At 45.6% G+C, this 27058-nt stretch overlaps 1 protein-coding gene across 1 annotated transcript in view; it reads left to right on the forward strand.

Moving 5' to 3' along the window:
- The window catches only part of LOC138662999 (zinc finger protein 665-like), a 52001-nt gene extending 26955 nt beyond the window's left edge, over positions 1-25046 (forward strand). Inside the window, exons 9-11 of the mRNA XM_069749038.1 lie at positions 58-155; positions 354-444; positions 21927-25046. Of these exons, the coding sequence (XP_069605139.1) occupies positions 58-155; positions 354-444; positions 21927-23680 (1943 nt within the window). The 3' untranslated portion in view covers positions 23681-25046. The remainder of the gene's footprint in view (positions 1-57; positions 156-353; positions 445-21926) is intronic.
- Positions 25047-27058: the final 2012 nt, after the last annotated feature.

A 27058-nucleotide genomic window follows, 5' to 3' on the forward strand; every position in this document is an offset into this window, starting at 1 on the left:
GCCTATAATTATCTGTATGTAAAGAATGAATTCACTCCCTGTATGTGTTTCCTCCAGTTCTATCCAATAAGAGGACAACCCCAGAGAGATGTCCCCGTCATCTTCCTCCACAGGACTGTAACCAAGAAGATCCCAATGCTCCTCAGGATCATCAGGTAGATGGAGAGAAGGTGTCAGGAGATCTCCCCTATGATGTGTAGACGCCGGTGAAGGTCTTGTGCTCAGTCTTGTTTTATCCACCAGTATTATATGTTTTATACTTGTGTAATGAGAACGGTGGAGATGGCAGGATTAGAGCTGATCATAGATGTGACTTCTCCATCTGTCGGTGACTTTTATAATATTTGTTTCAGGGTGAAGATCTGACCCATATTAATACTACAGAGACATATGTGAGGGGGGATGAGTGGTGTAAAGAGGAGATTCCTACATATGGCTACCCAGGTGAGTAGTAACCACAAAATGCAGAGAAGTCACAGATTCTTCTCATCACCGGCTGTGGCTGCTTTATCGGTGGTGTAGTCCGGCCGTATTACCATGATCACCATTTTACCTCTAGACCACAACATTCTCCTCCACCCAAAACTGTTCTAATGACTTTGGGCATTGAAAGCCCTTTTCTATAGAGCTTACAACCTGGTAGATCCACCTCCCCCCTGGGTTTAGGAGACGCTGTTACCTGCCCAGATCTGTAAACTATAAAGCCAAATGACAGCATACGTAGAATGTGCTGACAAGATAGAAAATCACTAGAAGAAAAATATTCTGATGGGCCTGTAAGAGAAAGTGGAGGGTAATGATGCTGTTGGCTTCCTAGAACCCTGAGATCTTATCGGAGGAATCTCCCTTCTGTGCTGCTGAATGTGATCATATGGTCCCTACAAGACCAGGTCCAGTCTTTCTGGCCTAACTTCACTTTTATGATCGACAACATTAAATGTGCAGTGAGGCCAAGTGTGAATTTCTGGACAATAACAGAGTTTTCCTTTATCCGGACTTTTCAATTTGTATTAAAACCGACTAACTTCCAGGAGGATTGTGATAATCTCCATAAACCCATCACACCGGTGCCATGATATATCTCTGAGCTGTGCGTGGCTGATGGCTGTAATATACATTTATTCCGCCTGCAGGAGATGTGTTAGCTCCAGCCCTGGTTTCATGGATTCTCTCCACCTCATAAATTACATTGTTTTTGATCCTAAGAAATTCAGATTACTGCACAATCTCTCCTGAAATGGGGAGCAATATTATTTCCTCTAATCTTCTGGTCAGGATTCATAGTAGCTCCAATGGTCCACCATAAATGAATGCAACTCTGGTTTACTGTTGTGTAATCTGTATTTGTAGTTTTCAGTTAATGAGATTCTCGTGCTCTGGGGCGGGGCTGTGGGCGGGGCTTTATGTGGTGCTCTGGGGTGGGGCTGTGCGGGAGATGTTGGTGGGGCTTCATGTGCTCTGGGGCGGGCTGTGGGCGTGGCTTTATGCGGTGCTCTGATTACATATGCACCTATATTGGCTTACAAGTCGCTGATTCCTCACTGACCTGCCCCCATTTTTACATAATGCATATACCGTATTTTTCGGACTAAAAGACGCACTTTTTCCCCCCAAAAAAAGGGGGGAAAATGGGGGGTGCGTCTAATAGTCGCAATGCAGGCTTACCTAGGTGGCAGAGGTGCGGTGGCAGAGGTCCGGTGGCAGAGGTGCGGTTGCGGGGGTGTGGCGGCAGAGGAGGCGCAGTAAGCGGGGTCCCTTTCCCCGGTATGGTGATGCAGCAGGCCCGGTATGCAGCAGAGCCGGGTGAATCCTCTTGTTATCGGTGGTGGCGGCCATTTTCCGGAGGCCGCGCGTGCGCAGATGGAGCGCTCTGCTTCCCGGGGCTTCAGGAAAATGGCCGCCGCGATCTCCATCTGCGCACGCGCGGCCTCCCGCGGCCATTTTCCTGAAGCCCCGGGAGCAGAGCGCTTCATCTGCACACGCGCGGCCTCAGGAAGATGGCCGCGCCCACCGATAACAAGAGGATTCACCCGGCTCTGCTGTATACCGGGCCTGCTGCATCACCATACCGGGGAAAGGGACCCCGCTTCCTGCGCCTCCTCTGCTGCCACACCCCCGCCACCGCACCTCTGCCACCGGACCTCTGCCACCGCACCTCTGCCACCTAGGTAAGCCTGCATGGTACGCCAGGGACCCCTCTCACGCCATACCTCTCACTGCACCTCCTAATCCCAGCACCTCCTGATCCCAGCACCTCCTGATCCCAGCACCTCCTGATCCCAGCACCTCCTGATCCCAGCACCTCCTGATCCCAGCTCCTCCTGATCCCAGCACCTTCTCATCCCAGCACCTTCTCATCCCAGCACCTTCTCATCCCAGCACCTCCTCATCCCAGCATCACCCCACCTTGCCTCCTGTGACCCTGCTCTGCCACCGCCATAAGATACTGTAAATTCGGACAATAAGACGGACCCCCATGTTATAAAAAATCTTTTTTTCTGCAATTTTCACCCCAAATTTGGGGTGCGTCTTATGGTCCGGTGCGTCTTATAGTCCGAAAAATACGGTAATAGTGTTGGTATTATTGTTGATAAAACCTATTATATTGTGGCTATTGTGAGGCTTATAAAAATTTTTTACATCCAGCAAAATGACACCAGCGGCGCCTGTCCAATAGCATCTCTTACTTATAGATTCTACTGCGCAGGCGCCGCCATAAACCGTATGACTTGTCATAAGCCAATACAGATGAATATGTAATCAGAGCACCACATAAAGCCCCACCCACAGCCCCGCCCCAGAGCACCACATAAAGCCCCGCCCCAGAGCACGAGAATCTCATTAACTGAAAACTATAAATACAGATTAACCCCTTAGTGACAGAGCCAATTTGGTGCTTAATGACCGAGCCAATTTTTGCAATTCTGACCACTGTCACTTTATGAGGTTATAACTCTGGAACGCTTCAACGGATCCCAGCGATTCTGAGATTGTTTTTTCGTGACATATTGTACATCATGTTAGTGGTAACATTTCTTCGATATTACTTGCGATTATTTATGAAAAAAACGGAAATATGGCGAAAATTTTTAAAATTTTGCAATTTTCAAACTTTGCATTTTTATGCCCTTAAATCAGAGAGATATGTCACGAAAAATAGTTAATTAATAACATTTCCCACATGTCTACTTTACATCAACACAATTTTGGAAACAAAATTTTTTTCTGATAGGGAGTTGTAAGGGTTAAAAGTTGACCATTTTTTTTCAGGGACCACATCACATTTGAAGTCATTTTGAGGGGTCTATATGATAGAAAATAACGAAGTGTGACACCATTCTAAAAACTACACCCATCAAGGTTCTCAAAACCACATTCAAGAAGTTTATTAACCCTTTACGTGCTTCACAGGAACTGAAACAATGTGGAAGGAAAAATTGAACATTTAACTTTTTTTTGCAAACATTTTAATTCAGAACCATTTTTTTTACTTTTGCAAGTGTAAAAACAGAAATGTAACCATAAATTTTGTTATGCAATTTCTCCTGAATACGCCAATACTCCATATTTGGGGGTAAACCACTGTTTGGGCGCACCGCAGAGCTTGGAAGTGAAGGAGCGCCGTTTTACTTTTTCAATGTAGAATTGGCAGGAATTGAGATTGGACGCCATGTCGCGTTTGGAGAGCCCCTGATGTGCCTAAACAGTAGAAACCCCCCACAAGTGACCCCATTTTGGAAACTAGACCCCCCAAGGAACTTATCTAGATGTGTGGTGAGAACTTTGAATGCCTAAGTGCTTCACAGAAGTTTAGAATGCAGAGTCGTGAAAATAAAAAAATATATTTTTTTCCACAAAAAAGATTTTGTAGCCCCCAAGTTTTTATTTTGACAAGGGTAACAGGAGAAATTGGACCCCAAAAGTTGTTGTCCAATTTATCCCAAGTACGCTGATGCCCCATATGTGGGGGTAACCCACTGTTTGTGCGCACGGCAGAGCTCAGAAGGGAGGGAGCACCATTTGACTTTTTTGAGCGCAAAATTGGCTGTCGTGTTTGGAGACCCCCTGATGTAACTAAACAGTGGAAACCCCCCAATTCTAGCTCCAACCCTAACCCCAACACACCCCTAACCCTAATCCCAACCCGATCCATAATCCTAATCACTAACCCTAACGATAATCACAACCTTTACCCCAAAACAACCCTAATGTCAACCCTAACCATAACCCTAAATCCAACACACCCCTAATCCTAATCTCAACCCTAACCTCAAACCTAACCCTAATCCCAATACACCCCTAATCACAACTCTAACCTTAACCCTAATCCCAAACCTAACCCTAATCCCAAGTGTAACCCTAATGCCAACCCTAACCCTAATAACAACCCTAATCCAAACCCTAACCCTAATCACAACCCTAACCTTAACCCTAATCCCAAACCTAACCCTAATCCCAAGCGTAACCCTAATGCCAACCCTAACTCTAATACCAACCCTAATCCAAACCCTAACCCTAATCCCAACTCTAACCCTAACTTTAGCCCCAACCCTAGCCCTAACTTTAGCCCCAACCCTAACCCTAGCCCTAAGGCTACTTTCACACTTGCGTCGTTTGGCATCCGTCGCAATCCATCGTTTTGGACGAAAAACGGATCCTGCAAATGTGCCCTCAGGATGCGTTTTTTGCCCATAGAATTGTATTGCCGACGGATCGTGACGGATGGCCACACGTCGCGTCCGTCGTGCACTGGATCAGTTGTGTTTTGGCGGACCGTCGGCACAAAAAACGTTCAATGTAATGTTTTTTTATATGTCGCGTCCGCCATTTCTGACCGCGCATGCGTGGCCGTAACTCCGCCCCCTCCTCCCCAGGACATAGATTGGGCAGCGGATGCGTTGAAAAACTACATCCGCCGCCCACGTTGTGCACAATTTTCACAACGTGCGTCGGTATGTCGGGCCGACGCATTGCGACGGCCCCGTACCGACGTAAGTGTGATAGAACCCTAACCCTAAATTTAGCCCCAACCCTAACCCTAAATTTAGCCCTAACCCTAAATTTAGCCCCAACCCCAACCCTGAATTTAGCCCCAACCCTAACCTTAGCCCTAACCCTAATTTTAGCCCCAACTGCTCTTCTCCTGCCGGCCGGCAGATGGCGACAAATGGCGGGCGCACTGCGCATGCGCCCGCCATTTTCTTTTGCCAAGAAGACCAGAGGAGCAGCAGGAGGACCCAGGTAAGTATAATCGGGTCCCCGAATCCCCCTATTTCTCTGTCCTCTGATGTGCGATCACATCAGAGGACAGAGAATTACACTTTGCTTTTTTTTTTTTTTGCGGTCGCCGGTAAACAGTTAATTACCGGCGATCGCAAAACAGGGGTCGGTAAAACCGACCCCAATCATGTTCTTTGGGGTCTCGGCTACCCCCGGCAGCCGGCAGACCCCAAAGAGCCACGAGGAGCACCGGGGGAGACAGGTAAGTATTGGGGGGCTACCTGGGACCCGATTTCTCTGTCCTGTGATGTGCGATCACATCGGAGGACAGAGAAATTAAAAAGAAATCACGTTTGTTTTTTTTTGCGATCGCCGGTAAACGGTTAATTACCGGCGATCGCAAATGCCGAATCATGTTCTCTGGGGTCTCAGCTACCCCCGGCAGCCGAGACCCCAGAGAAAATCCGACTCTGGGGGGCGCTATTTACTTTTTCCACAGCTGTGGTTTAAGTACCCTTAGCGGCCGCCGTTAAAAGGCGTATCGGCGGTTGTTAAGGGGTTAAACAACAACCACAAGACGGATTTCATCACCAGGTATCGGTGTAATCAGTATAACGGCACCGACCTGACAGTGTCTGTAGTCACTGAGCACAATCCTGCTGACAGGTTCCCTTTAAGACATCTCCGCTCTGCACTATTATACACAGTTCTCTTTAAATGTGTAATATTATTATTGCTATTATTTATTATTATAGCGCCATTTATTTATATGGCACTTTACATGTGAGGAGGGTTATCTACTATATAATTGTCTAAGGGTCACTTCCATCTTTCTGTCTGTCCTTCTGTCTGTCCTTCTGTCATGGATATTCATTGGTCGCAGCCTCTGTCTGTCATGGAATCCAAGTCGCTGATTGGTCATGGCAAAACGCCCACGACCATTGCCACGACCAAACAGCAACGGGCACAGTCCGGCGGCAACATGGCCACTCCTTACTCCCCGCAGTCAGTGCCCGCTCCGTACTCCCCTCCAGTCAGCACTCACACAGGGTTAATGGCAGTGATATGATGCCCACATTGCTATATACTAGGTGGGCTGTGCAATGTACTACGCAGGCTGTGCAATATACTACGCGGGCTGTGCAATATACTACGCGGCTGGGCAATATACTACGCGCGCTGGGCAATATATTACGTGGTTGGCCAATATAGTACGCGGGCTGGGCAATATAGTACGCGGGCTGGGCAATATAGTACGCGGGCTGGGCAATATAGTACGCGGGCTGGGCAATATAGTACGCGGGCTGGGCAATATAGTACGCGGGCTGGACAATATACTACGTGGGCTGGACAATATACTACGCGGGCTGGACAATATGCTACGAGCGCTGGGCAATATTCTACGCTGGCTGTGCAATATACTACGCGCGCTGGGCAATATACTACGCGGGCTGGGCAATATAGTACGCGGGCTGGACAATATACTACGTGGGCTGGACAATATACTACGCGGGCTGGACAATATACTACGAGCGCTGGGCAATATTCTACGCTGGCTGTGCAATATACTACGCGCGCTGGGCAATCAGTGCCCGCTCCGTACTCCCCTCCAGTCAGCACTCACACAGGGTTAATGGCAGTGATATGATGCCCACATTGCTATATACTAGGTGGGCTGTGCAATGTACTACGCAGGCTGTGCAATATACTACGCGGGCTGTGCAATATACTACGCGGCTGGGCAATATACTACGCGCGCTGGGCAATATATTACGTGGTTGGCCAATATAGTACGCGGGCTGGGCAATATAGTACGCGGGCTGGGCAATATAGTACGCGGGCTGGGCAATATAGTACGCGGGCTGGACAATATACTACGCGGGCTGGGCAATATAGTACGCGGGCTGGACAATATACTACGTGGGCTGGACAATATACTACGCGGGCTGGACAATATGCTACGAGCGCTGGGCAATATTCTACGCTGGCTGTGCAATATACTACGCGCGCTGGGCAATATACTACGCGGGCTGGGCAATATAGTACGCGGGCTGGACAATATACTACGTGGGCTGGACAATATACTACGCGGGCTGGACAATATACTACGAGCGCTGGGCAATATTCTACGCTGGCTGTGCAATATACTACGCGCGCTGGGCAATATACTACGTGGGCTGTGCAATATACTACTCGTGCTGTGCAATATACTGTCACGAGGAGCCTAGGTAGGCTAAAGCTAATACCCCGGGCCCCTGCGATAGCCCTCAGACTAGGGAAACCCTGTCTGTCCCTCTCCCAGAGATTACACTAATGCTGTGCTTGTCTGGGCCGCCAGGCCTGCCCCTGACTCCTGTTTCAGTACTAATCTGAAACCTCCACCCACCACCCAGTGATAATTCCTCACACCAACCCCTACAGAAAGCACAGACAGGGAAAACCAAAAACACACCACGCCGCAAACACACTCAGTAAAACACTATAATGTGCACAAGGCAAAACAAAACACAAATAGGAAGGAGAAATATGACAAAGGATCATACACCACCAGATATGATATTTGCACTCCAAGACCACCACTCCGAACCGAGATCACCAGGTACAAGACACAAGCTATAATCGGCGACGCCCAAAGTTCAGAAGAACTATTTAAAGGCCGAGGGCGTGACCCAGTCTCCAATCCGAGTACCATCTAGATTAACCCCGGAACAACCTAGATAAAATTTAGCCGGCGCCACTGAGCGCACAGTGGACGAATGCAGAATTACCGCTGTCTGTCGGATGCCCTAGTGTGAATAGCTTCCGACATGACCGTACCCCGCCTTCTACGAGGGACCCCAGGGCCCTCACGAGTTATAGGACCCGGCTTGTCCGGATGGCGGCGGTGAAACATAGTGACCAGCCGGTTCGCATGAATGTCAGAGGCTGGTACCCAAGACCTCTCCTCAGGCCCATAACCACGCCAGTGTACAAGGTATTGTAAAGTGCGGCGCACTACTCGAGAGTCAACCACCTTGGAAACTTCAATCTCTAAATTGCTATCCACCAAAACTGGAGTTGGCCGCGTCCACGGAACCCACCACCTTTTTTAATAAAGACCTGTGGAACACATTGTGAATCTTATATACCATAGGGAGCTCCAAACGGTAGGCTACCTGGTTAATGATGGCAGTGACCCTAAACGGACCAATAAACCTTGGACCCAATTTAAGGGATGGTATTTTGAGTCGTATGTTTTTTGTGGACAACCACACCCAGTCACCCATACTCAGGTCCGGACCTGGCACACGTCTACTGTCAGCCACATGTTTGTACCTTGCCCCCTTGCTCAACAGTCGCTGTTTCACTCTCCTCCAAACAGATGACAGTTGTGCTCCCAGCTGGTCCTCCGGGACGCCGGAAGAGCCCCCCTGACTCAAAGTACAAAATTGAGGATGGTGCCCATAAACACAAAAAAACGGAGACTCCCCAGAAGATTATTTATGGCAAACTCAGCCAAAGGAAGGAACGTCGACCACTCCTCCTGGCTCTCAGAAACAAAGCAGCGTAAGTACTGCTCCAAATTTTGGTTCATCCGCTCGGTCTGACTATTTGACTGAGGATGAAACGCCGAAGAATGTGACAACTTGATCCCCAGCCGTGAGCAAAATGCTTTCCAAAATTTTGCCACAAACCGAGAACCCCGATCAGACACGATGTCAGACCGGACCCCATGAAGTCTGACCACCAGACAGACAGACAGGGAAAACCAAAAACACACCACGCCACAAACACACCCAGGAAAACACTATAATGTGCACAGGGCAAAACAAAACACAAATAGGAAGGAGAAATATGACAAAGGATCATACACCACCAGATATGATATTTCCACTCCAAGACCATCACTCCGAACCGAGATCACCAGGTACAAGACACAAGCTATAATCGGCGACGCCCAAAGTTCAGAAGAACTATTTAAAGGCTGTGGGCGTGACCCAGTCTCCAATCCGAATATCATCTAGATTAACCCCGGAACAACCTAGATAAAATTTAGCCGGCGCCACTGAGTGCACAGTGGACGAATGCAGAATTACCGCTGTCTGTCTGTCGGACGCCCTAGTGTGAATAGCGTCCAACATGACATATACTACGTGGCTGTGCAATATACTACGCGGGCTGTGCAATATACTACGTGGCTGGCCAATATACTACGTGGCTGGGCAATATACTACGTGGACATGCGTATTCTAGAATACCCGATGTGTTAGAATCGGGTCACCATCTAGTACATAATAAAAACAAGTACAATAATCTTAAACAATACAAGCCACAACTGGTACAGTAGGAGAGAGGATCCTGCCCGCGAGGGCTCACAATCTTCAAAGGATGGGTGAGAATACAGTATGCAAGGGTAGAGCTGGTCGTGCAGCGGTTTGGTCTATCAGTGGTTGTTACTGCACCTCCCAAGAACCATTGACAACTGGCAAGGACTAATGAATCCTGCAAACCGAAATACCCCAGTCAGAATTGCAATCATCAGATACACCTGACCAGGACTGCAGCCCAGGGACAACTGCATTACCACCTACAACCACCGGAGGGAGCCCAAAAGCAGAATTCACAACACGCCATATTGGAGAGCAGATTTTTCTGGAATTGTTTGTGAGTGATATGTCACATTGTCAGAGCCCCCGAGGTGCCAGAACAGCATAAGTCCCCAAAAGTGACTGCATTTTCCACAATACTTCCCTGAATGAATTCTTCCAGTGGTGCAGTGAGCATACTGACACCACAGCTGTTCCATAGAAAATTATACCATTGGGCAGTGAAGAAAAAATAATTACATTTTTACCACTAAAATGTTGTTTTAACCCCAGAATTTACATTGGAAAATAGTAACAATTAGCACGAATCAGGGACACTACCCAAAGAATACTATAAAAAAATATATCTAACAAGTCAGACACACATTGTGTCAACTATTGTGAACCATATGTATTCCTGGGAAGTGGATCTAGCAAAATTGAAGGACAGTCGGAAATACCATATTAATACCACCAAAAAGAAGAAGAAAAAGACTGACCGGAAAGTCCAAAGAATATATTTCAATATTGTTATCATATGATGTTATCTATATATGTAATTGTCTAAGGGGTACTTCCGTCTGTCTGTCTTTCTGTCTGCAACTTCCGTAACGGAAATCCCGCGTCGCTGATTGGTCTCGCCAGCTGCCTGTCATGGCTGCCGTGACCAATCAGCGACGGTCACAGTCCGATTAGTCCCTCCCTACTCCCCTGCAGTCAGTGCCCGGCGCCCGCATACTCCCCTCCACTCACCGCTAACACAGGGTTAATGCCAGCGGTAACGGGCCGCGGGTACCGCACTCCGTAACCGCTGCTATTAACCCTGTGTGACCAAGTATTTACTATTGAGGCTAGGTATGCAGCATCAATAGTAAAAAGATCTAATGTTACACAAAAAAACGTTATTCTCACCCTCCGACGTGGCGCTGTCCTCGGCAGTGCAAGCGGCAGGTTCCGGTGCGAAGGATGCTATGCGAGAACGACCTGCCATTACATCACGGTCATGTGACCGCGACGTCATCACAGGGCCTGCACTCATACCAACCCTGGGACTGGAAGCTGCCACGTGCACTGCACACAGGCGCCAGGACTACAAAAGCCCTTCAGAAGGTGAGTATGTTTATTTTTTATTTTAAGTCTTTTTTAACCTGTTACATACGTGGCTGGGCAATATATTACGTGACTGGCCAATATACTACATGACTGGGAAGTATACTACGTGTCTGTGCTGTATACTACGTGGCTCTGTGCTGTATACTAAGTCGCTGTGCAATATACTACGTGGCTGGGCAATATACTACGTGCATGGGCAATATACTACGTGCATGGGCAATATACTACGCAGCTGGGCAATACACTACGTCGCTGGGCTATATACTATGTGCCTGGGCAATATACTACGTGGCTGGGCAATATACTATATGGCTGGGCAATATAGTACGTGACTGGGCAATATAATACGTGACTGGGCAATATAGTACGTGACTGGGCAATATACTACGTGGCTTGGTAATATACTACGTGGCTGGGCAATATACTACGTGAATGGGCAATATAGTACATGACTGGGCTATATACTACGTGGCTGGGCAATATACTACGTGGCTGGGCAATATACTACGTGGCTGGGCAATATACTACGTGAATGGGCAATATAGTACATGACTGGGCTATATACTACGTGGCTGGGCAATATACTACGTGGCTGGGCAATATACTACGTGGCTGGGCAATATACTACGTGACTGGGCAATATAGTACATGACTGGGCAATCTACTACGTGGCTGGGCAATATACTACGTGGCTGGGCAATATACTACGTGACTGGGCAATATAGTACATGACTGGGCAATATAGTACAGGACTGGGCTATATACTACATGCCTGGGCAATATACTATGTGACTGGGCAATATACTACGTGACTGGGCAATATACTACTTGACTGGGCAATATAGTACATGACTGGGCAATATACTACGTGACTGGGCAATATAGTACATGACTGGGCAATATACTACGTGACTAGGCAATATACTACGTGACTGGGCAATATAGTGCATGACTGGGCTATATACTACATGCCTGGGCAATATACTACATGGCTGGGCAATATACTACGTGACTGGGCAATATACTACGTGACTGGGCAATATACTACGTGACTGGGCAATATAGTACATGACTGAGCTATATACTACGTGGCTGGGCAATATACTACGTGGCTGGGCAATATACTACGTGGCTGGGCAATATACTACGTGACTGGGCAATATACTACGTGACTGGGCAATATACTACGTCACTGGGCAATATACTACGTGGGCTGTGCAATATACTACGTGGACATGCATATTCTAGAATACCCGATGCGTTAGAATCTGGCCACCATCTAGTTTTTAACAGGTTTAAACAATGAGATCAAAAAATATATACCCATAATAAAGAATGATAGTATTTAAAAACAACTTTCTGTATGTTATTGCAGGAATGCCAAAGTCCATTTGGTATATACTGTATATATGTATGTGGAATACCCTCAGTGTGACTAGAGACTCATAAACACACGTTAATACATGTGGTGCACAAACTACACACGTCAGGGGACCCTGAGGAAGGCAGCGTGCCATAACGCATCGGGTGTGGGCGCCAGTCTAGGAGACCGGGCATTTATTACATCACTCTGTAAGTTTTATGTTATTTTGTTTGTTCTGATGATAAATACTGAGTTCTTTATCTTACAGCTACGTTGTCATCCTGGTCGCAAAATATAGTATGTGGGGACACTCACCCCTGGTGGGTTTTTCTTGCACTATTTTTGCACTTTATTGTTGCTCATTTGTTTTTCTTTTTCACTAATGCAATGTTTGCACATGCAATATATATATTTTTGTTTTTTCAATTGGATTTTTGCATTTTGAGCATTGTATATATCATTTTTAACACATGTATGTAGTTTGTGCACCACATGTATGTGTGTTTGAGTCTCTAGTCACATACAATTTTGAATTTGAGGGTATTCTATCTATCTATTTATAAGTACTGGACTTTAGCGTTCCTGCAATAACATACAGAAAATTGTTTTTAAGTACCATCATTCTTTATTATGGATACATTTTTTTATCTCATTGTTTTTAAACCTGTTATTTAACAATAAAATCATATGTTAACAATATTGAAATATATTCTTTGGACTTTCTGGTCGGTCTTTTTTCTTCTTTTTGGTGGTATTGACATTGGAAAATAGGTAGATGGGTAAATGGTCACTACACCAATAGATGAATTCACAGAGGGGTGCCATTTCCAAAATGGGATCACTTCAGGGGGGGGATTCTGCTGTTATGGCACTTTGGAGAGCCGTTAAGTGCCAGAACAACACACTCCCCCCTGAAGTGACCCCATTTTGGAAATGACACCCCTCTGGTTATTCATCTGTGGATATAGTGACCATTATCACTACATGGATGATTTCCAGAAACACGTAGTGGAAGTTTTAGAGCAAAAATTGTCATTGTAGTGCCCAATATATTGTGCCCAGCTTGTGTCTCTGGAGACATCCCTGTTATGAAAGGTAATTCAGTACCACAATGGACATAGAGGTCAGTGCACATACAGTGACCTGGCAATAACCCAAAAAACAAGAACGAGCTCTGAGACGTGGGAACTCTGTTGACCGCAATCCCTAATCCTAACCAACCACACTAGAGGCAGCCGTGGATTGCGCCTAACGCTGCCTATGCAACTCGGCACGGCCTGAGAAACTGGCTAGCCTGAAGATAGAAAATAAGCCTACCTTGCCTCAGAGAAATACCCCAAAGGAAAAGGCAGCCCCCACATATAATGACTGTGAGTTAAGATGAAAAGACAAACGTAGAGATGAAATAGACTTAGCAAAGTGAGGCCCAACTTTCTGAACAGAGCGAGGATAGGAAAGGTAACTTTGCGGTCAACACAAAACCCTACAAAAACCACGCAAAGGGGGCAAAAAGACCCTCCGTACCGAACTAACGGCACGGAGGTACACCCTCTGCGTCCCAGAGCTTCCAGCAATCAGAAAAAACAAATAAACAAGCTGGACAGAAAAAAAACAGCAAACAAATAGCAAAGAGGAACTTAGCTATGCAGAGCAGCAGGCCACTGGAACGATCCAGGAGGAAACAGGTCCAATACTAGAACATTGACTGGAAGCCAGGATCAAAGCACTAGGTGGAGTTAAATAGGGTAGCACCTAACGACTTCACCATATCACCTGAGGAAGGAAACTCAGAAGCCGCAGTACCACTTTCCTCCACCAACGGAAGCTCACAGAGAGAATCAGCCGAAGTACCACTTGTGACCACAAGAGGGAGCTCTGCCACAGAATTCACAACAGTACCCCCCCCTTGAGGAGGGGTCACCGAACCCTCACCAGAGCTCCCAGGACGACCAGGATGAGCCATATGAAAGGCACGAACAAGATCGGGAGCATGGACATCAGAGGCAAAGACCCAGGAATTATCTTCCTGAGCATAACCCTTCCACTTAACCAGATACTGGAGTTTCCGTCTAGAAACACGAGAATCCAAAATCTTCTCCACAATATACTCCAACTCCCCCTCCACCAAAACCGGGGCAGGAGGATCAACAGATGGAATCACGGGTGCCACGTATCTCCGCAACAATGACCTATGGAATACGTTATGTATGGAAAAAGAATCTGGAAGGGTCAGACGAAAAGACACAGGATTAAGAACCTCAGAAATCCTATACGGACCAATAAAACGAGGTTTAAACTTAGGAGAGGAAACCTTCATAGGAATATGACGAGAAGATAACCAAACCAAGTCCCCAACCCAAATTCGGGGACCCACACAGCGTCTGCGATTAGCGAAACGTTGAGCCTTCTCCTGGGACAAGGTCAAATTGTCCACTACATGAGTCCAAATCTGCTGCAACCTGTCCACCACAGTATCCACACCAGGACAGTCCGAAGACTCAACCTGCCCTGAAGAGAAACGAGGATGGAACCCAGAGTTGCAGAAAAATGGTGAAACCAAGGTAGCCGAGCTGGCCCGATTATTAAGGGCGAACTCAGCCAAAGGCAAAAAGGACACCCAGTCATCCTGATCAGCAGAAACAAAGCATCTCAGATATGTTTCCAAGGTCTGATTGGTTCGTTCGGTCTGGCCATTAGTGTGAGGATGGAAAGCCGAGGAAAAAGACAAGTCAATGCCCATCCTACCACAAAAGGCTCGCCAAAACCTCGAAACAAACTGGGAACCTCTGTCAGAAACGATATTCTCTGGAATGCCATCTAAACGAACCACATGCTGGAAAAACAATGGCACCAAATCAGAGGAGGAAGGCAATTTAGACAAGGGTACCAAATGGACCATCTTAGAGAAGCGATCACAGACCACCCAAATGACTGACATCTTTTGAGAGACGGGAAGATCTGAAATAAAATCCATAGAGATATGTGTTCAAGGTCTCTTCGGGACCGGCAAGGGCAAAAGCAACCCACTGGCACGAGAACAGCACAAATCCCACAGGACTGCACAAAAGTACGCACATCCCGCGACAGAGATGGCCACCAAAAGGATCTAGCCACTAACTCTCTGGTACCAAAGATTCCAGGATGACCAGTCAACACCGAACAATGAACCTCAGAGATAACTTTATTCGTCCACCTATCAGGGACAAACCGTTTCTCCACTGGGCAACGATCAGGTTTATCAGCCTGAAATTTTTGCAGCACCCACCGCAAATCAGGGGAGATAGCAGACACAATTACTCCCTCTTTGAGGATACCCACCGGCTCAGATACACCAGGAGAGTCGGGCACAAAACTCCTAGACAGAGCATCCGCCTTCACATTTTTAGAGCCCGGAAGATATGAAATCACAAAGTCAAAACGGGCAAAAAACAACGACCAACGAGTTTGTCTAGGATTCAAGCGCTTGGCGGACTCGAGATAAGTCAAGTTCTTATGATCAGTCAAGACCACCACGCGATGCTTAGCTCCTTCAAGCCAATGACGCCACTCCTCGAATGCCCACTTCATGGCCAGCAACTCTCGATTACCCACATCATAATTTCGCTCAGCAGGCGAAAACTTCCTGGAAAAGAAGGCGCATGGTTTCATCACCGAGCAATCAGAACTTCTCTGCGACAAAATGGCTCCTGCTCCAATCTCAGAAGCATCAACCTCGACCTGGAACGGAAGCGAAACATCTGGTTGACACAACACAGGGGCAGAAGAAAAACGACGCTTCAACTCTTGAAAAGCTTCCACAGCAGCAGAAGACCAATTGACCACATCAGCACCCTTCTTGGTCAAATCGGTCAATGGTTTAGCAATACTAGAAACATTACAGATGAAGCGACGATAAAAATTAGCAAAGCCCAGGAACTTTTGCAGACTTTTCAGAGATGTCGGCTGAGTCCAATTATGCATGGCTTGGACCTTAACAGGGTCCATCTCGATAGTAGAAGGGGAAAAGATGAACCCCAAAAATGAAACCTTCTGGACACCAAAGAGACACTTTGATCCCTTCACAAACAAAGAATTAGCACGCAGGACCTGAAACACCATTCTGACCTGCTTCACATGAGACTCCCAATCATCCGAGAAGATCAAAATGTCATCTAAGTACACAATCAGGAATTTATCCAGGTACTCTCGGAAGATGTCATGCATAAAGGACTGAAACACTGATGGAGCATTGGCAAGTCCGAATGGCATTACAAGATACTCAAAATGGCCCTTGGGCGTATTAAATGCAGTTTTCCATTCATCGCCTCGCTTAATACGCACAAGATTATACGCACCACGAAGATCTATCTTGGTGAACCAACTAGCCCCCTTAATGCGAGCAAACAAATCAGATAATAATGGCAAAGGGTACTGAAATTTAACAGTAATCTTATTTAGAAGGCGGTAATCTATACAAGGTCTCAGTGAACCATCCTTCTTGGCTACAAAAAAGAACCCTGCTCCTAATGGCGACGATGACGGGTGAATATGCCCCTTCTCCAAAGACTCCTTCACATAACTCCGCATAGCGGCGTGCTCAGGCACAGATAAATTAAACAGTCGACCTTTTGGGAATTTACTACCAGGAATCAAATCGATAGCACAATCACAATCCCTATGCGGAGGTAGGGTATCGGACTTGGGCTCATCAAATATATCCCGGTAATCAGACAAGAACTCAGGAACCTCAGAAGGGGTGGATGACGAAATAGTCAGAAATGGGACATCACCATGTACCCCCTGACAACCCCAGCTGGACACAGACATGGATTTCCAATCTAATACTGGATTATGGACTTGTAGCCATGGCAACCCCAACACGACCACATCATGCAAATTATGCAACACCAGAAAGCGAATAACCTCCTGATGTGCAGGAGCCATGCACATGGTCAGCTGGGTCCAGTACTGAGGCTTATTCTTGGCCAAAGGCGTAGCATCAATTCCTCTCAATGGAATAGGACACTGCAAGGGCTCCAAGAAAAACCCACAACGCCTAGCATACTCCAAGTCCATCAAATTCAGAGCAGCGCCTGAGTCCACAAATGCCATGACAGAATACGATGACAAAGAGCAGATCAAGGTAACGGACAGAAGAAATTTTGACTGTACCATACCAATGGTGGCAGACCTAGCGAACCGCTTAGTGCGCTTAGGACAATCAGAGATAGCATGAGTGGAATCACCACAGTAGAAACACAGCCCATTCAGACGTCTGTGTTCTTGCCGTTCAACTCTGGTCAAAGTCCTATCGCACTGCATAGGCTCAGATTTAAGCTCAGGTAATACCGCCAATTGGCGCACAGATTTACGCTCGCGCAAGCGTCGACCGATCTGAATGGCCAAAGACATAGACTCATTCAGACCAGCAGGCATAGGAAATCCCACCATGACATCCTTAAGGGCTTCAGAGATACCTCTTCTGAAAATAGCTGCGAGCGCACCTTCATTCCACTGAGTGAGTACAGACCACTTTCTAAATTTCTGACAATATACCTCTATCTCATCCTGACCCTGACACAGAGCCAGCAAATTCTTCTCTGCCTGATCCACTGAATTAGGCTCATCGTACAGCAATCCGAGCGCCAGAAAAAACGCATCAACATTACTCAATGCAGGATCCCCTGGCGCAAGGGAAAATGCCCAGTCCTGAGGATCGCCACGCAAAAAAGAAATAACAATTCTCACTTGTTGAACTGGATCACCAGAGGAGCGAGGTCTCAAGGCCAGAAACAGTTTGCAATTATTTTTGAAATTCACAAACTTCGCTCTATCACCATAAAACAAATCAGGAATAGGAATTCTTGGTTCTAACATAGGCTTCTGAACCACGAAATCTTGAATCTTTTGTACATTTATAACGAGATTATCCAATGAAGAGCACAGACCCTGAATATCCATGTCCACACCTGTGTCCTGAACTACCCAAATGTCTAGGGGAAAAAAAAGGCAAAACACAGTGCAAAGAAAAAAAAATGGTCTCAGAACTTCTTTTTTTCCTCTATTGAGAATCATTAGTACTTTGGGCTTCCAGTACTGTTATGAAAGGTAATTCAGTACCACAATGGACATAGAGGTCAGTGCACATACAGTGACCTGGCAATAACCCAAAAAACAAGAACGAGCTCTGAGACGTGGGAACTCTGTTGACCGCAATCCCTAATCCTAACCAACCACACTAGAGGCAGCCGTGGATTGCGCCTAACGCTGCCTATGCAACTCGGCACGGCCTGAGAAACTGGCTAGCCTGAAGATAGAAAATAAGCCTACCTTGCCTCAGAGAAATACCCCAAAGGAAAAGGCAGCCCCCACATATAATGACTGTGAGTTAAGATGAAAAGACAAACGTAGAGATGAAATAGACTTAGCAAAGTGAGGCCCAACTTTCTGAACAGAGCGAGGATAGGAAAGGTAACTTTGCGGTCAACACAAAACCCTACAAAAACCACGCAAAGGGTGCAAAAAGACCCTCCGTACCGAACTAACGGAACGGAGGTACACCCTCTGCGTCCCAGAGCTTCCAGCAAGCAGAAAAAACAAATAAACAAGCTGGACAGAAAAAAAACAGCAAACAAATAGCAAAGAGGAACTTAGCTATGCAGAGCAGCAGGCCACTGGAACGATCCAGGAGGAAACAGGTCCAATACTAGAACATTGACTGGAAGCCAGGATCAAAGCACTAGGTGGAGTTAAATAGGGTAGCACCTAACGACTTCACCATATCACCTGAGGAAGGAAACTCAGAAGCCGCAGTACCACTTTCCTCCACCAACGGAAGCTCACAGAGAGAATCAGCCGAAGTACCACTTGTGACCACAAGAGGGAGCTCTGCCACAGAATTCACAACACATCCCCCCACGTACCCCCAGAAATTGTTGTCAGCTCTACTGAAATGTGTCTGTCACTAAATAAACCAAATGCTTGAATGTCAAAACAGTTTAAAAACGTGGTTCTGTGTGGAAGATTATAAATCAGTCATGGAGGCATAAGGCCGGCAATGATGGGCATTGTGGGCAATAATAGCGGGTATCATGCCTCATTCCTCTCTTGGAACATACATGACATCTTCTCTGGGGTTCTTTCTTGTTTCAGTTGCTGGAATGAGGGCAATAAAATGTCGCTCAGTGAGTCTTCTGACGTCTTCAGATTCTAAAGGATTGGCAGGGATGACATTTTCAAAAACAAGAATTTCAATTACCTTTTCCTGATAATCAAGGAAAGTATCTGCATTTCCGGCTTTTTTGTAAAACACATAAGAATTCTATGAGGCCACCTGAAACAAATAAATGACTAACTTTTTATACCAGGTATATGATTTTTTTGATACCCGGTATGGCTGTAGAACGTGATATGCAAGGTCCACACCCACCATATATTTGTTGTAGTCAATGACAGACACAGGTTTTGGAGTAGTGGATCCCTGTTGATCTGCAGTGGCCCTTGTGGCATCTGTGTCGATTGAGCTCAGGATAAAAATATTTTTATCCTTATACTTAACGGCAAGCAGCTCTCCATTGTGTAAAGCCCCTGTCTGCTCCTTTCGGAACTTTTCATTGACCAATGATTGTGGAAACCCCTGACAGTTTTTGCGAATGGTCCCACAAGCTCCCATGTTATGTTCAACCAGACTTTTAAATAGGGGTATGCTGGTGTAGTACTTGTCAACATTCAGATTGTAGCCTTTTTGTAATAATGGAGTTATCAGCTCCCTACCGGTTTTTCCAGATGTCCCCAGATAAGTAGGGCATCCTGGTGGGTTCAGTTGCTATCTTTCCTTCATAAATTCAAAAAGCTGATGTGTCTCCTGTTGAACTGTCGCACATATTATAGAGCTTTATTCTGAACCTTGCCCTCTTAGAAGGAATAAATTGCTTGAGGTGCAGTCTTCCTTTGAAATTTACAAGGGACGTATCAATGGAAATGTTTTATGTTGGGGTATAAAGCTTTAAGAATTTTTCTGTCAATTCTTCAATGATGGGTATGATTTTCAATAGTCTGTCATGTTCTGGAGCATTTCTGGGCAGGCATTGACTCGTCGTTAAAATGCCAAAATCTAATGAGCATTTCATAACGGATCCTAGGAAGAATGGCAGAAAACATTGGGGTGGCTTGAACAGGGCAGTTGGACCAATAGGACGAATGCGCATTTTTTTTTTTAACAAGCCCCATAGCGAATGTAAGTCCTAAAAATGTAATAGGATCATGGATTCTGGCTGATGAATTGGGACGCATATAAATTTATTTGGAGGACAGTATGCTCTAGCAAGCTAATAGAAAACTCTGAAGTGACCAAGTTATTGGGGAGACAATTGAGAAAAGCCTACTTCTTTAGCCTAACCCTAACTTTAACCTAACAGTAACCCTAACTATAACACTAACCCTAACCTGGCTTATCTGTTTTTTTACTTTATAACAAGATGGCTGACTGACACAGCTGTTGCCAGCAGCACTTGTAACACTGTTTCTCCTCTAATCTCTCACTGACAGGAGATCTGAGGAGAAACAGCGTTTTTATCAGGCAGATCGCCCAGGAAAGTTGGTTGCTAAAACAAACTTTCCTAGTGATTTGTCTCATTGGCTGGTGTGACGCTGACGTCATCAGGACCTGAACCAATCAGGTCTCAATGAGGTCGGGGGTCACAGGAACTGTTGTGCGCCGGAATCCCCTTGTTATAAGGTACGTGGGGGTCCTGATGAACACAAAACTGCCGACTGTAGACAAACGGTAGCTAAACGTCGGCGCTAGCAGGGCTTTGTGCAGCGCCACCATTTATCTACGGTTGGTGGTCACAAAGCAGTTAAGTTAAGGGTACCATAATTTCTGTCCAGGCCTATTTCATGAGTTTTATTTTTTTTTTTTTTAAATCTGTGGAAACCTGGTTGAAAAGCAATGTCTGACTTTAATTTGTTGATTTTCATAGATCTCTTATTTATTACTTTTGTCAGATTCAAGTTATTTCTGTGACCATTTTGGGTTTTTCAGTCATTACATGAGGAGTACCAACAATTTTGACCAAGTGTGTAGGAAGAGTGACTATTTTGACTCCACAGCCATTTTCTAGAAATTAAGACTCAGTGGATGTTGGAGAGTGAAAATTACACATTTGCCATTTTATTACCCAGCACAGATTGTGCTTCAGGAGACACACACTGCAAATTAAGTGGATTCTTCTCACTATAATATTGGTAAATATAGGGATCCTAAATGTTGTTTGAGCACACTGCAAGACTCAGAAGTGAGAGTGGATTTTGCTGGATTTATTTATAGAAACTCTGTTGCTTTTCAATAGCCTTTGAGCCACTAATAGTGTGGGAACCTCTGTTTTTCCATTGACAGATGATGGATCTGAGTGGGGACTTGTTTTTTGTGAGATGAAAATTGGTATTATTTTTGCCTACATAACATTGATTGTTCATTCTGCCTTCCATAAAAGAAACCAAACAGTTGAACACCACACACTACTGGTTCATCCAACAAGGTTTTCTATTAGACTGTGAACAGTCATTGTCTTAGTAAATAAAGTTGTTGTACATAGCTTGTCATTTGTATGGACAGTTTAAGCAGAAATGTTCAATAATATAAAACTCAAGGATATTGTGTTAAAAAAAATTGTTTATCTTATCAGATGACTGTACCAGGAGATCAGAGGGACAGTTGACATCTTCAATGTTTAAATGTGATGATCTTGAGATCCTACAAGATAAAACTGAAGTGATTGCTGTTTCTCCAGATATATCATCATCAATTCACACCAAAGATCTGTCATCTGATCCTATGAAACAGGTCCCATCTTCTGATTCATTACTGACTGCTAAGGAAAATCAAAGTCACAAAAGAGGCAACAAAAAACAAACTGCTCCTAAAGCAAATAAGTCATTTTCATGTTCAGAATGTGGAAAATGTTTTAACCAGAAAGGGAATCTTGTTAGTCACCAGAGAATCCACACAGGGGAGAAGCCTTTTTCCTATTCAGAATGCGGGAAAAGTTTTAACCAGAAAGGGTATCTTGTTATTCACCAGAGAACCCACACAGGAGAGAAGCCTTTTTCATGTTCAGAATGTGGGAAAAGTTTTAACCAGAAAGGGTATCTTGTTAGTCACCAGAGAACCCACACGGGGGAGAAGCCTTTTTCCTGTTCAGAATGTGGGAAAAGTTTTAACCAGAAAGGGAATCTTGTTAGTCACCAGAGAACCCACACAGGAGAGAAGCCTTTTTCTTGTTTAGAATGTGGGAAATGTTTTACACATAAATTGCATCTTGTTAGTCACCAGAGAACTCACACAGGGAAGAAGCCTTTTTCATGTTCAGAATGTGGGAAACGTTTTAACCATGAAGGGAATCTTGTTAGTCACCAGAGAACCCACACAGGGGAGAAGCCTTTTTCCTGTTCAGAATGTGGGAAAAGTTTTAACCAGAAAGGGTATCTTGTTAGTCACCAGAGAACCCACACGGGGGAGAAGCCTTTTTCCTGTTCAGAATGTGGGAAAAGTTTTAACCAGAAAGGGAATCTTGTTAGTCACCAGAGAACCCACACAGGGGAGAAGCCTTTTTCTTGTTCAGAATGTGGGAAAAGTTTTAACCAGAAAGGGTATCTTGTTAGTCACCAGAGAACCCACACGGGGGAGAAGCCTTTTTCCTGTTCAGAATGTGGGAAATGTTTTAACCAGAAAAAGGATCTTGTTAGTCACCAGAGAACCCACACAGGGAAGAAGCCTTTTTCCTGTTCAGAATGTGGGAAAAGTTTTAACCAGAAAGGGTATCTTGTTAGTCACCAGAGAACCCACACGGGGGAGAAGCCTTTTTCCTGTTCAGAATGTGGGAAAAGTTTTAACCAGAAAGGGAATCTTGTTAGTCACCAGAGAACTCACACAGGGAAGAAGCCTTTTTCATGTTCAGAATGTGGGAAATGTTTTAACCGGAAAAGGAATCTTGTTATTCACCAGAGAACCCACACGGGGGAGAAGCCTTTTTCTTGTTCAGAATGTGGGAAATGTTTTAACCAGAAAAAGGATCTTGTTAGTCACCAAAGAACCCACACAGGGGAGAAGCCTTTTTCTTGTTCAGAATGTGGGAAATGTTTTAACCATAAATGTCATCTTGTTTGTCACCAAAGAACCCACACAGGGGAGAAGCCTTTTTCCTGTTCAGAATGTGGGAAATGTTTTACCCAGAGAGCAGATTTGGTTACTCACCAGCGAATCCACACAGGGGAAAAGCCTTTTACCTGTTCAGAATGTGGGAAATGTTTTAACCAAAAATCAGGTTTGGTTATGCACCATAGAACTCACAAAGAGGAGAAGCCTTTTTCCTGTTCAGATTGTAGGAAATGTTTTAAATGGAAAGTGCTTCTTCTTAGACATCAGAGCAGTCACACATAGGAGAAGCCTTTTTCATTTTCTTAATGTGGGAAATATTTTAATTGAAAATCAACTGTTAATAAACATCAGAGACGTCACATAGGGGAGAAGACTTTTTTATATTCATAATGTTGGAATAGTTTTAACCAAAATTGAATCTTCTTAAATGGGTTATCTCTTGTCATTCCTCGTGTTTGCTGACAAAAGGATAAAACTAAACTTTATTAATTCCAAATGTAAAACTATACCGATAATTCACCCCTTGAAGATTAGTCAGTAGGTGACTAATATAAAAAACATGTACCTAACAGTTCAGTATATAGGGTGAGGTGGCATATACACACTCACTCTCCAAGCCTCTAATTTCTATGGGTTTCATCGTCCTCACCAAAGGCGACTTAAAAGGAGACTATTTAATATTGACCTATATTAAAGCGAGACTAGACAAGAAAAAAAACTAGTCATGTATCATGTTATCCAAAACAGAAAACTAGCCACATATTGGCAGATCCCAGACCTCAAGCTATATACTTCGTAAGTTTATAAGCCACTGCAGGGCCAGAATAGATAGTATGTGAAAATACAGTACAGTATAATTTTTGTGTTTTTTCTCCTATAGGGACTGCCCTAGTTTGGTATTGTTACAGGTGTTAATTAGTAGTACAGACAAATTGTCCTAGACTAAACTCCGCTTTCAGATGGCCCAATATGTACCACTCAGGGAAAACTTACCGGCTCCAAAGATCAATAGCAGCTTCTAACTAATGGCCATGCTGCGGTCTGTCAAGGAATGCAATGTCGTTATAAAGGCTAGGGATGTGTGCAATCATGAGACATGAGAAGGACAGGACAGCAGCCATTTTACATCATGGCTCCATTACGAGGGACACAGATCTATCATTCCATAGGAAAACAACCTAGGGGTTTTCAGCCTCGGTTGCAAGAATACAGATCTGCTCCATTGACCATCATTGAACCATGGATATGTTTGGAAAAGCCAGGTTGTGATCCTCAGATCAACTGGCCTTGTACCTTGTATGGACTCAATGGACCGTCATCTTCCTACGCTTGTCGTTACCTCTTGTCTGTGTGCGTGCCAAAGGTGGAATAACCAACCCTGGAATATGAAGCTAAGTTGTGATCCTCGCATCAACTGGCCTTGTATGGACTGGCATCTTCCTACGCTTGTCGTTACCTCCTCTGTGTGCGTACCACAGGTGAGGTAGTGACCCTGGAAGATCTGTAGTCACAGCTGCTATTTTCCCGTGAGTCAGCGGAAGGGCGAGACTTTGAAATATTCAACATCTTGGCTACTGTGCTGTGACAGTTCTGTGTTATCTGCCTATTTTGTGGTACAATAAAGCATTGCCACACTGTTTTACTCTCACCCTGTGTTGCCTGAGTAGCGTTTTGCCCATGCTTAAAGGAGAGCAGGAGTTTGGCAATATGATCCCTGGGTTCATGCCTTTTCTGCTAGCGGGCGGCGCTCATAGCAATCCAGCAGTGACAACCATAGACTTCTGCTGGAGACCTCTGGTTGTCATGCCAACCCATCGGTAACCTGCGATCATGTGACGGGGTCACTGATGAGCGGGATTTCCGGTGCACTTGCTGACATGTGCAGGAAAAGATGTGATTTAGCGCTGGAGCCAACATCAAAGGGAGGGAGTCATACATCTGCGTACATTTACGCCTGATGTCGGAAAGGGGTTAAAAGGGATTGTTTTAGGCTAGTCTCACACTAGCGTTCGGCAGGGCTGCAAATGAAAGCCTTCTAATTCCGTGAAGCCCTGCCCACTGCCGCTCCTCTTCCTTCAGCTTCGCCAACGTCTGCATGCGTCCTGCATACCCTATATTTAACATTTGGTATGCAGGCCATGCGGATGTATGCGGATGGTTCTGCATGCGAAATTTTGAAGCTTCGCCGACCGCAGCATGTTGAGTTTGACGCAGGTCAGCGCAGCGTCAAGACAACGCATGCGGAGGCATCCGCATACATTTGCATGGCCTGCGTGCTCAATGTTAAAATTAGGGTATGTAGGATGCATGCAGATGTAGGTGGTGTCATGAATCCCACTGTGCTGCCACGAATGTCACGAATCCCACCGGATATGTCAGGGATCCCACCACTCTGTCCTGGTTTACGGGGAAGATACCTTTATTTGTGCAGATTCCTCTCCAGAACTGTGCAAGTTTTTAGTGAAAGGAATGATTGCTCAAACCCAGTCTCTAATGCCCTATTATCCCACTGCTGCCACCAATATGTCAGGAATCCCACCGTGCTGACACCAATATGTCACGAATCCCACCAGATATGTCGGGGATCCCACCATTCTGTCCTGGTTTACGGGGAAGATACCTTTATCATCCCCACCACTCACACCAATTTGTCATGAACCGGGGTTGTTTGGTTGCCCCTCGTTCCTTCTGAAGGGGATTTATCTATATCCCACTTCCCAGTTCAGCTTTGAAACTTGCAGCTCTCTTGGCACCCCCCTTAACCTCAGGTCAGTAAGGGTACTGCATCTTGGGTAATTAGTCACCAGAAGGGCTGCCTGCTATGTATTGGCTATTGGGCACGCTGCAGTGAGGGCGATATAACTACTCCCACACAGGCAGGAACAATAATTATTAACGATATGCCCTCGTCGTGACATCACTGAGTGGGCTGAGTTATGACATGCACTCTTCTTTCCACTCTTTACGTTTTGGCTTCACCAAACAAAGACATTCCTGGGGAAGGGAGAGGGGAACGAGTGGCTTGAATTCCAATGTGCTGCCAGCAGAGAAGGGGGATCAGTACGCGATAATAGACAATCCACTACCTCATGTTCCTGACACCTCCCATTTTGGACTGCGCTACGGAGGCAAGACCTCTCGGTACATCTCCATGCGCACCTCGGCAGGTTCTCCCAAGCGGGACAACACAACTGCATTGCTATGCTTCCTGCCCATTTTGTGTGTGACTGTAAAGTCATACTGCTGCAGGGCAAGGCTCCAGCGTATCAACCTTCCATTGGTTCCACACATGGCTTGTAGCCAGCGCAGAGGGTGGTGGTCCGCCATCACAGTGAAGGTGCACCCATACAGGTAGGGCTGTAAATGTTGTAGGGTCCAGACTATGGCCAGGCACTCCTTCTCGATGGTGGAATAGGCCACTTCCCTCAGCAGAAGCTTCCAGCTCCCTCCGGTGGTTATGAATGGTAGTGCTGCTGTCTGTGGATCGCAGCATTTATCAGGTGTGTTCAATTTGGACTCAGCTATTTAGTCCTGCTTGATCCTTTAGTCAGTGCCAGTTGTCCATTGTTTTTGGAGGATTCACATCCCTTCTGGTCTCTCCTGTTCGCTGTGCTTTTCTTCAAAGATAAGTCCTGGCTTTGTTTTTGCTGTCCACCTGCT

The sequence above is a fragment of the Ranitomeya imitator genome, chromosome 2, assembly GCF_032444005.1.
Source record: "Ranitomeya imitator isolate aRanImi1 chromosome 2, aRanImi1.pri, whole genome shotgun sequence".
In the NCBI taxonomy this organism is placed as follows: Eukaryota; Metazoa; Chordata; class Amphibia; order Anura; family Dendrobatidae; genus Ranitomeya; species Ranitomeya imitator.